Source organism: Heptranchias perlo, chromosome 29, assembly GCF_035084215.1.
Source record: "Heptranchias perlo isolate sHepPer1 chromosome 29, sHepPer1.hap1, whole genome shotgun sequence".
Classification (NCBI taxonomy): domain Eukaryota; kingdom Metazoa; phylum Chordata; class Chondrichthyes; order Hexanchiformes; family Hexanchidae; genus Heptranchias; species Heptranchias perlo.
In genome coordinates, this window is record NC_090353.1 from 17,500,720 (window position 1) to 17,512,851 (window position 12,132).

The window sequence follows — 12,132 nt, forward strand, 5'->3', positions numbered from 1 at the left end:
CGATATGAGGAAACATTTTTTTTACGCAGCGAGTTGTAATGATCTGGACTGCACTGCCTGAAAGGGTGGTGGAAACAGATTCAACAGTAGCTTTTAAAAGGGAATTAGATAAATACTTGAAGGGAAAAAATTTACATGGGGAAAGAGCAGGGGAATGGGACTAATTGGATAGCTCTTCCGATGAGCTGGCACAGGCACGATGGGCCGAATGGCCTACTCCTGTGCTGTACCTACTATGATACTATGATGATATGACTGAGCATATATACTTAAATGTATATGTAGCACAGCTATAGTAATGAAGGAAATAGCACTGGAGAGTGAGGCTTGCATATAAACATAATGAATGAAATAGGCTTAGAAATAACAGGCTAAGTTAGTAAGAATAAGAGACTGATGTGACAAACAGAATAATTAGACAGACTAAGGTGACTTTTAAATGTTTTTACATGGTCAGCCACATCTAATCTGTATGCTGATTACGAACAAATTTATTTTTTGTACAGAAAAGAGCAATCTTATGTTCTAAACATTCACTCCCTTCACCACCGGCGCACTGTGGCTGCAGTGTGTACCATCCACAGGATGCACTGCAGCAACTCGCCAAGGCTTCTTCGACAGCACCTCCCAAACCCGCGACCTCTACCACCTAGAAGGACAAGGGCAGCAGGTTCATGGGAACGACACCACCTGCACGTTCCCCTCCAAGTCACACACCATCCCGACTTGGAAATATATCGCCGTTCCTTCATCGTCGCTGGGTCAAAATCCTGGAACTCCCTTCCTAACAGCACTGTGGGAGAACCTTCACCACACGGACTGCAGCGGTTCAAGAAGGTGGCTCACCACCACCTTCTCAAGGGCAATTAGGGATGGGCAATAAATGCCGGCCTCGCCAGCGACACCCACGTCCCATGAATGAATAAAAAAAAGATGCACAAATCATCTGAGGATGTTCGACAACGAACCTCATCCCTAACACAGTGTACCCCAATTGATCATTTGAGTGTTGGTTATTTTGTTTGGACTATTTGTTGCTTCTTTTGTTTGAGTCTGGCTTTAATCATTGTTACTGCGTAAATTGTGAACTTCTGAAGGAAAAAGTAACTGGGCGGAGAAACAGCAGCAAAGATGCGATACGACATTAATAAAAGGAACGTGTTAATCGTTCTTTCTTTCTGATTTTCTCCCCCTGCTGCTCCTTTCCATTTACTTCTTTTGAATCCATTTTTCTTGTGAAGCTTTTTTCTGATAGATTTTTGTTGCGCTGTTTCTTTCGAATCTCCAGGTAGTTTCTGTATCTCAAAGTGATAAACAAGCACAAACTGCACTCCTTCTCATGGGAAATCCTGGGAATGAAAAGTCCCCAACTTGAAAAATAATTCTGTAGAAATATATAAGGATTTCTATATAGTACAACTCTACACGATACTAAATAAATTAGCCCAGAAATCCCACACCCTCTCTGAAGGGGGTGGAAGTGCATGGAGGTGGGGCTTCTTTCTACTGCTGTGCCCCAGTGTTCACCCTTTCCAAAATCCTAGAAGTGGAGTTATTTGAATATTTCAGGTGGGAGCCCGCACTGATGGTGATGCAAATGAGGAGGCGGAAGTCAGAATGGCATCTTCCCATTCCGAAAGGGGGCTCCGGAGGCCCAAAATAGGTTGAAGATGATGATGGAAAACTTCTTTCTAAAGAGCCAGATCTGAAAACCAGAGGAGTGATGACCAAGAACTCTCTGATCCTGTCCAACTTGGGGATGAAATCCTGTTTTTGTACTTGGTTGAGAAATAAATGCATCTTTCATTGAACCCACTGATAGATAGACAAGAGAGAGCTTATTGAACTCTATATGTACTCAGGAAGAACACAAGTTGGAAGGCCTTGGATACACAGAACATGGAGGTTCATGGCTGGCAGTAAAGAAAGAATATATAGCGCCATTCACAATCTCAAGATGTCCCAAGGCGCTTCACGGCCAATGAAGTATTTTTGAAGTGTAGTCACTGGTGTAATGAAGGGAAACATAGCAAGGTCCCACAAACAGCAATGAGATAAATGACCAGATGTTGACTGAGGGATAAACGTTGGCTAGGACATCGGTAAAACTCCCCTACTCTTCAAATAGTGCCGTGGGTTCCTTCACAAGCACCCGAGAAGGCAGACGGGGCCTCGGTTTAATGTCTCATCTGAAAGACAGGACTGGAGTGTCAGCCTAAATGATGTGCTCAAGTCTCTGGAGCAGGACTTGAACCCACAGCCTCCTGATTCAGAGGTGAGTGTGTTACCAATTGAGCCAAGGCTGATACTTTAATGTTGCAGAAGAAGTCTGTTACCCCTGGGTTACCGAGCCTGTTGAGAATGAATGGCTACCATCATCTGGCTTCTGCTGTGGCCTTTTTGCAAATGCAAATACACACACAACAGCAGAGACACCGAGCCGGCATCCATCGGTCCAGCTTTTACCCTTGGAGAGGTGATGATTATTTTGTTATTGCGACTTGTTACAAATACCACTGACTGAAACTTCCTTTAGATTTACTGAGCTAGGGAGCTGGTCACAGCAAGAGCGAGTTTGGCAGATATTACAGTTCTATCTGCTGGGACATGTCTGGACTCACTGCCTGGGCTCACACATAAAGAGTAGTAGTGGACGGTGTGGACCTTGCTCTAGAAAGGAGACAGCGCCTTCAGCAGAGGAGGGGAGAAAACTGGCAAAGAAAAACAGACTCAGCAGAGACTGGGATTCAAATCTGGCATCTTCTGATCTGTCTGACTTAGTAACCTACCTGGAATTGGACTCTTCCCACTCAGCTCCAGATAACCCTTCAGGCCAAAACTCTAGTGGGTAGGGCGGCCCTAGCTGGACAGGCTTACCAGTGATCTGCACTGGTAGGTTGTGTGGTTTTAGCTAGTTAAACTAAAGCAGTATCTCTGCAAACACTTGGAGGTCCCTATGCTTTGAATCTTCCAATCTGCCTCTAAGGTCTCTGGCCTTGGGTAAGTAAGGTGCGTCCATCCAGGGAAAGAGTGTACATTCTGTATTAGGCAAACAGAAACTTTACTGGTGGGTGTAGATTACTGAGTAGCTTTATTGGAGTCTCTTCTACGTGGTGATGGGTTTCCACACGTCAGACACTCAGTTGATCAAAAAAACAATCGCACAAGGTAATGCATTTACCATGGTGGAGCTGGCTGATGCCATCATTTACCATGGTTGAGCTGGCTGATGCCATCATTTACCATGGTGGAGCTGGCTGTTGCCATCATTTACCATTGCGGAGCTGGGTGATGCCATCATTTACCATGGTGGAGCTGGCTGATGCCATCATTTACCATGGTGGAGCTGGGTGATGCCATCATTTACCATGTTGGAGCTGGCTGATGCCATCATTTACCATGGTGGAGCTGGCTGTTGCCATCATTTACCATTGCGGAGCTGGGTGATGCCATCATTTACCATGGTGGAGCTGGCTGATGCCATCATTTACCATGGTGGAGCTGGGTGATGCCATCATTTACCATGTTGGAGCTGGCTGATGCCATCATTTACCAAGTTGGGGCTGGGTGATGCCATCATTTGCCATGTTGGGGCTGGCTGATGCCATCATTTACCAAGTTGGGGCTGGCTGATGCCATCATTTGCCATGTTGGGGCTGGGTGATGCCATCATTTACCATGGTAGAGCTGGCTGATGCCATCATTGACCTTCGATGGAAGCTGCTGCCCTTTATCATGGAGAGAGCAGGAGGCTGCTGCCATTTCTAAGCACAAATGCCTGGTCTTCTCACCAAGGGAGACACATTGTCTTCAAGATTTGAGTTGAATTCCACAATGTGGATCTAAGTTGGATCTGAACAATGTGAATTCACATTCAGAGATGGCCTTGGAACTTCCTCAAACTTATCAAACTCACAGGGTAAATTGTGTTGTGTAAAACAATCTATAAGAGACCAGGGAAACAGCATTGTCCAGAGCAGTGCAAACTTAGCTGTACTCACTGTAAGGAAGACAGGTACTCACTTGGGGTACTCAAATTGGCAGGACGTGACCAGTGTGTCCCACAGGGATCTGTTTTGGGGTCTCAACTATTCACTGTATTTATTAACGACTTAGATAACAGGATAGAGAGCCACATATCCGAGTTTGCCGATGACACAAAGACAGACAGCATTGAAAGCAGTGTAGATGGAAGCATAACATTACAGAGAGATATTAATAGATTAAGTGAATGGGCAAAACTGTGGCAAATGGATTTCAATGTAGGCAAGTGCGAGGTCATCCACTTTGGATCTAAACCGGATAGATCAGAGCACTTTCTAAATGGTGAAAAGCTTGAAACAGTGGAGGTCCAAAGTGTCTTAGCGGTCCATGTACATAGATCATTAAAATGTCATGGACAGGTGCAGAAAATAATCAAAAAGGCTAATGGAATGCTGGCCTTTATATCTAGAGGACGAGAATACAAGGGGGTAGAAGTTATGCTACAGCCATACAAAGCCCTGGTTCGATCACACCTGGAATACTGTGTTCAGTTCTGGGCACTGCATCTTTGGAAGGATATATTGGCCTTGGAGGGAGTGCAGTGTAGATTTACGAAAATGATACCTGGACTCCAAGGGTTAAATTATGAGGCGAGATTACACAAACTAGGGTTGTATTCCCTGGAATTTAGACGATTAAGGGGTGATTTGATCAAAGTTTTCAAAATATTAAGGGGAACTGATGGGCTAGATAGAGAGAAACTATTTCCGCTGGTTGGGGAGTCTAGGACTAGGGGACATAGCCTAAAAATTAGAGCCAGGACTTTCAGGAGTGAAGTTAGGAAACACTTCTACACGCAAAGGGTGGTAGAAATTTGGAACTCTTTTCCGCAAACGGCAGTTGATGCTAGCTCAATTATTAATTTTAAATCTGAGATTGATAGATTTTTGTTAACCAGAGGTATTAAGGGATATGGGGCTAAGGCGGGTAAATGGAGATAGGTCACAGGTCAGCCATGATCTCGTTGAATGGTGGAACAGGCTTGAGGGGCTAAATGGCCTACTCCTGTTCCTATGTTCCTATGAAAGGGGATCAAGCTGCATCTGTCCAGACATATTATTGCAGATTTGAAAAGGCTTCTTGCACATTGTGCTGTGGTGTAACAGTGACACTTGGACATCAGTTGTCCTCTTGGCCTTCTGAATGGGTTAACAGCTCCTGACATAACTGAAATATTTGGCAGTCAGCACACCTAGTTGGAGGAAGGGGTTCAATCTCTATTACACACTCATATCCTGCACTGCATAGGCTGCACTACAGCACAGCATGGCCTGGTACAGCATGGCACAGCCCGGCACACATCTGAGCACGGCAAAGGCACAGCATGACCCAGCACAGCACAGCCCGGCACAGCACAAGGCACAGCACACATCGGAACATCGCACAGCACAGCATGGATCAGCACAGCACACGGCACGTCACGTCACAGCAGATGGCACGGCACGCGGCACGTCACAGCAGATGGCACGGCACATCACAGCAGATGGCACATGGCACGTCACAGCAGATGACACATGGCACGTCACAGCAGATGACACGGCACACGGCACATCACAGCAGATGGCACGGCACACGGCACATCACAGCAGATGTCATGGCACACGGCACATCACAGCAGATGGCACACGGCACGTCACAGCAGATGGCATGGCACGCGGCACGTCACAGCAGATGGCACGGCACATCACAGCAGATGGCACATGGCACGTCACAGCAGATGGCACATGGCACGTCACAGCAGATGGCACATGGCACGTCACAGCAGATGGCACGGCACACGGCACATCACAGCAGATGGCATGGCACACGGCACATCACAGCAGATGGCACGGCACACGGCACATCACAGCAGATGCCACAGCACATGGCACGTCACAGCAGATGGCACGGCACACGGCATGTCACACAATATTCTTCAAGTTCAAAGTCGAACCCTGTTCAGGAGTTTATTCACACACACGGCAGCATTGGTTCACAGCCACTTATGGCTGGTCTCTGGGGAAGAGACTGTTCCTCAGAATAGCAGACGGTTAGCTCGGCCAGTGAGAGCATTTCTTTTCTGATAATTTTCTTTATCCTTTTGCTTCTGTACAGAACGTTTCCTGTCTAGCAATGAAACATGCAGTCTGGCTGAGATTATCACATTCTGAAATGACCTATGACTTAAATTATTTCAGATTGGAATTGATGAAATATTGATGAAAAAGCATAAACGAGCTGGACTAATGCTGATCCAGTCAGGCCGCTCTCTGCAAACGCCATTTCCTTCCTCTCTATCCTTTCCATTTTTTTGGATCTGCTCATTTGATCTATCGGCCTTACTTCAAATCACAAACAACCTCTCCCAGCACAAATGTCATTGCTTATTGTGACTATATTAGTAATGGTTGACAGGCAGCAGAACCAAACAGCAGTGTTTGATTTTGCATTAATCTACACTGGGGTAAGTCTTCAAACACACTAACTACCTCAAACCTTTACAGAAAGATACCAGACTAAAGGCACAGTCAGTATCACCCCTGTCTTCACTGAGGGCAGTAGGGTACAGTTCCTCGAATGCTGACTCTTACTAAGGTACAGTTCCTCGGGCATTAACTCTCACTGGAGTACATTTCCTGGGCACTCTCCAGTACTTCAGTAAGTGCCCATTTGTGACCCTGGACCTGGATTGTCGGCAGGACATTCAAATTCAGGGATATCGCAGCCAATCTTGATTCTGTCCTCAACAGATATCCACACACACTTTCCAGCAGGGACCAAGATTTCAGTTGGATTTGTAAATGAGTGTCAGTGGGATCTGTTGTCTCCCTCTCAATGAGGGAGGAGCAAGAAATTTGAAAGTTCCTCCATTTAAAATATTCCTTCCGTTGTCTTTTGACTATTTCCTGTTGTGAGAAGTTACACCACATTAAATAACTGCTTGACTTCATTGCATGAGAGCTCCCTTCATGTTCAGATATGTCCCTCATGTTCGACATGATGAATTCCACACATATAGAGAGAGAGAGAGGTGTGGTGAAGGGTGACCCACAATCCTCTCTACTCCCAGACAGCTTCAAAAATATCCCATTGGACTCAGACATCTGGTAACATGTAACTGTTACAGCCCCGGACACACTTCAAAAAAAACTTTTGTTCCGATTCATGAACTCTGTGGTATTGTACATTTAATCTGACACAAGGATCAACAAGATTTCTGAGAATATTGTATACTGATGGATTACAGACACACAAACTCTCTTAGTTTATGGGAACAGCAGAAGTATTGATGTGTGCAGTTCGTGTTAGTCTGGCTCTGATGGGAGTACAGGCACCCCCTCTTGTTTTGGCTTTGAACAAGGACTAAAGTTCAGAATGGCATTCTGACTCTGGGGCAAATTGTATGTTTGATGTTGTGCAGCAAACAGTCACAGCCAGGCATCTCAGGACACTCGCTGCTAACTCGAGGCAGATTCTCGCTTTGACTTTTGAAGGGCCTAAAACTTGGATTCTTAAACCTGCACCAACATGTAGGGGCCAACCTCAGAAAAATCAGCTGGGGTCTCCCCTCCTCATCATTGTCCAGGGATTCCCACCCCCGGAACACAGATGTGTGTGGATATCAGTTGAGGACAGGATTGTGTTTGGCTGTGACTCCCAAAGTACATCAACAGTCACTGTCCAAGTTCCCAGCTACTTAAGCCATGTACTGGAGGGCAGCCAGCATCAGTGGAATGGCAAGAGTCAGTGTCCAGGGAACTGCACCCCAGCGAGAGATAGTCCCTGGGGAGCTGTACCCCAGCGAGAGATAGTGCCTGGGGAACTGTACCCCATTGAGAGATAGTGCCTGGTGAACCGTACCCCAGTGAGAGATAGTGCCTGGGGAACTGTACCCCACTGAGAGATAGTGCCTGGTGAACCGTACCCCAGTGAGAGATAGTGCCTGGGGAACTGTACCCCACTGAGAGATAGTGCCTGGGGAACTGTACCCCATTGAGAGATAGTGCCTGGGGAACTGTACCCCATTGAGAGATAGTGCCTGGTGAACCATACCCCAGTGAGAGATAGCGCCTGGGGAACTGTACCCCACTGAGAGATAGTGCCTGGTGAACCGTACCCCAGTGAGAGATAGTGCCTGGGGAACTGTACCCCAGTGAGAGATAGTGCCTGGGGAACCGTACCCCAGTGAGAGATAGTGCCTGGTGAACCGTACCCCAGTGAGAGATAGTGCCTGGTGAACCGTACCCCAGTGAGAGATAGTGCCTGGGGAACTGTACCCCAGTGAGAGATAGTGCCTAGTGAACCATACCCCAGTGAGAGATAGTGCCTGGTGAACTGTACCCCAGTGAGAGATAGTGCCTGGTGAACCGTACCCCAGTGAGAGATAGTGCCTGGTGAACCGTACCCCAGTGAGAGATAGTGCCTGGTGAACCGTACCCCAGTGAGAGATAGTGCCTGGTGAACCGTACCCCAGTGAGAGATAGTGCTTGGGGAACTGTACCCCAGTGAGAGATAGTGCCTGGGGAACTGTACCCCAGTGAGAGATAGCACATGGGAAGGAGGCCTTCACTAATGATTAAAGTTGGTGGGGCCGGCAGGATAATTTGCTCCATAGATAACCTGATTGTTTGATTTGAAGTTTGACTTTTGTAAAGTTTAACAGAGTGCTTGCGTGTGGTGGGAAGAGAATGAATTGCTGGAGTCCCCAACCACTTACATCACTGGTCCTACCTCAAGGCCAAGGAGATTGTGGAAGTTAGGCTCAGCTCCAAGTCCCCATTCCAATACTGGGAGGAGAAATATTTGGAATGAAAACGTTCCAGCTTTATCCAAACTCAAACCTGCAAAGAGTTTGATTCTTGGCTCACTTTGAAATAATTATGTTGGAAAGTTTCAACCCTTTCACTGGCCCAGTGTGCTTCCTGAGCAGTGTTAGCAGCACCAGTGGTTCTCAGGCTGAATCACCATGTTTAGATAGAGGAGATATTGAGCCAGGGCCTTTAAACAATGTAGAACTCTGAGGGCTTGGAGTTAGAAATGGCTGTGACACAAGGGCCCCGATATTACCAGGGAGGTTGGTTGGCAGCGGGGGCGTCGACTGGGCGCGTGGGTAACCCGCCCAGTAAAATCAGTCCGTTCCCCACGTGATCACGAGTAAATTGAAGCCACTTACCTTGGCTTCCAGGAAACCTGCGCAATGGCGGACTGCGCACCCGCATCACAGGCTGTCAGCTGGAGGAGCCCTATTTAAAGGGGCAGTCCTCCAATGCTGCTCCTGCAGCAAACAGCCAAAATTACAGCACGGAGCAGCCCAGGGGAAAGGCTGCTCCCAGGTTTAATGATGCCTCACTCCAGGTCTTACTGGATGGGGTGAGAAGGAGGAGGGAGATCTTCTACCCGGCGGACGGGAGGAAGTGGCCTTCCTCTGCCACCAAGAAGGTCTGGCTCGAGGTGGTAGAGGAGGTCAGCAGCACCAGCAACATATCCCGCACCTAGATACAGTGCAGGAAGCGCTTCAATGACCTAACTAGGTCAGCCAAAGTGAGCACACTTACTCATTCTCCTACACTCTGTCTTCCACATCACCGCCCCCACCCCACAACTCCTTCTGCACTGCCAACACTACTCTATCACATCACTCCTCACACCCACTCAAACCTCATCCCCAAATTACCTGCACTTACTCACCTCCCCAGTACTCATCCCACCACTACCATTCAACCCAATCCTCATACAATCTCATGGTTCTGTCTCATATTCAGCCTCTGATGTATCTCTTTCATGGTCACCCTCACCCAACCTGCCACTACCTCTGCTGCAGCCACAGGGGATGCATTACGTATGAGTAGTAGGAAGCGTAAGGCAAAGGTTTCGTGAGCACAAAGGGGATGCACAAGAGTGTTTGACGGTTTGTCATGTTTTTTATTTATATTTGATTTTGGTTCAACTCACATTAAATATTATATTGTCACCACTGCTGCCACGTCTTGGCCATTCTTGACTGGTTTGTGCAATAAGTCCCTTTCATGAGGTTCTCCATGAACACCCACACTTGATGCCACCCATTGGGTCACCCTACAGTAGGTGTATGTGTAGTTGCACGACTATTTTGTGCAGGTGCCTGTGGCGCAGCACTGTGTTGTGGAGCTCCACGTGGCGGAGGTGGACGGAGTGCCTGGTGAGGCTGGTGATGTTGCTCGTCCTCAGATGAAGTGGTGAATGCAGCCATGGCGCCCCCCATCCTGACGGTGTGAGTTTAAGGGGGTCCGCAAAGTAGGTAAATGTGTTTGCACAGCAGAGTTTAGGGTATAAATTAATAATTTTGAGTGGAAAGACAAAGGTGTTGCAGCTAAAAGTTTGTCTGAAGTGACAGAGTGCCCTGCTGCAATAAATGAGGTTTTCCCCCACAACTGTTAAAAAATCCTTTGCCTCTCCCACTGGCTGCTGACTGAAACACGTCTGCTCCAACAGGGAGTGTTTCCCACAGCACGGGAAACACACTGAGGATCCATGAAAATTGCACCCCTGCCAAAATCTCCTGTCAATGAGGTCTGTCAAGTACCTCAACTCGGTAAGTAAGTATTTAAATTGTCATCCCGCCGGCTTTAATTGCCGGTGGGAGTCCCGCATGCGGGAGCTGCGCGCGCACCCGAACGCGTCACTGGGGAACCCGGAAGTGGGCAGGTAGGAGCCAGGCTCCGGACCCGCTCTGGGATTCCCTAATTATACGAGTCCCCCAGCCCTTGACGCACCCGCTCGGCCATCCTAAAATTGACCCCAAGGGGTTTATTTTTAATAAGCTACCCCTCCCTGTTTAAGCAGGTATGGAGAGTGAACAGATAGTTTGATCATTGTGGACAGTGATCGTCTCTCTACAGTGACCGGGCTCCCTACAGTGACCGGGCTCCCTACAGTGACCTCGCAGCTCCAAGCAAGGCCAGTGGGGTAGGACGGGACGTGGCTGTGAGGGGGGTGCGGTGGTGAGACCTCCAAGGCTGAGAATTCCCGTGTCTTCAGCCTGGTGAAAGAACAGTGTGCTGTGTGGGACCAGACATACTGACCCATCCAACAGCAGATGTGAGGCCTACCTTGGGGTCTAAGCCTTGGACACGGCCATACCCTGAACATTTTTTTGTATGGTGAAAGTTTCTGTGAACTCTTCCTTCAAGAGTGGGGGAGGCGATGGGCCATCTAGACAATGTTTCTAGCGGTGGGCGGGGGGGTGGCGGAGGCGGTGATGGAGCCCCCACCCCGGAACTAGAACACTCCACGGCAGTTTGTAGCCTCCCCGGGTGCCCAAGATGTGCCCTTAGTGACATGGGCACCTGCACATCACATTTAAACGCTGCAACCTCCCCTGGCCCCACAGGCTTTGGCAGCATCAACGCTGGAGGTCACAGGCAGGCACATCCCAGCACTTACACTAGCTTGCTGGTGATGTGGATTTTCAGCACCAGAGTAAGGCTTCCTCTACATTGCACAATCAAACACTCCCAGGACAGGTACAGCATGGGTTAGATACAGGGTAAAACTCCCTCTACATTGCCCCATCAAATACTCCCACGACAGCCACAGCACGGATTAGATACAGGGTAAAGCTCCCAATTGGACTTTTCTGGTCAGAGCTCATTAATTTTCAGGCTGGTGTTTCTTTAAATTGAAAGGTCTGTCAGACTTACCAATACACCTGGAACCATCCAGGCTCGTGACAAATCCACGAGGACAGGTGCAGACGTAGCTACCGACTGTGTTTGAGCATTCGCCTCCATCACAGACTCCAGAAATGGTGCTGCATTCATCAATGTCTGGGAGGAAAAAGACAGAAACGTCAAAATATGGACAAAGAGCTGGAAACTCATTGACTGAAGGCAAAGAGTATTGAGCATTCATTTAAGGACTTTGAACCCCACTGAGCCATCTCAAAATGTGTCATCAAGACAAACTGCTTGGTGTTTTGTTAAAAAAAATTCCACAAAAATATAGAAATTGCCAGTTGGTGCACTGCAGGTCAGTGGGGTGAAAGTTGAAACCTGTTATTTCACACCGAGTGAAACCAGAACCTCAGCTGTGTCATCAGGGAGGTGACAAAGTGAAGTGGCCAATTCCCCA

General features: G+C 47.9%; 1 protein-coding gene across 1 annotated transcript in view; it reads right to left on the reverse strand.

The window, feature by feature from the left end:
- fbn2b (fibrillin 2b) overlaps positions 1-12,132 on the reverse strand; it is a 196,345-nt gene that overhangs the window by 119,656 nt on the left and 64,557 nt on the right. The window contains exon 8 of the mRNA XM_067968183.1: positions 11,703-11,828. Within this exon, the coding sequence (XP_067824284.1) occupies positions 11,703-11,828 (126 nt within the window). The remainder of the gene's footprint in view (positions 1-11,702; positions 11,829-12,132) is intronic.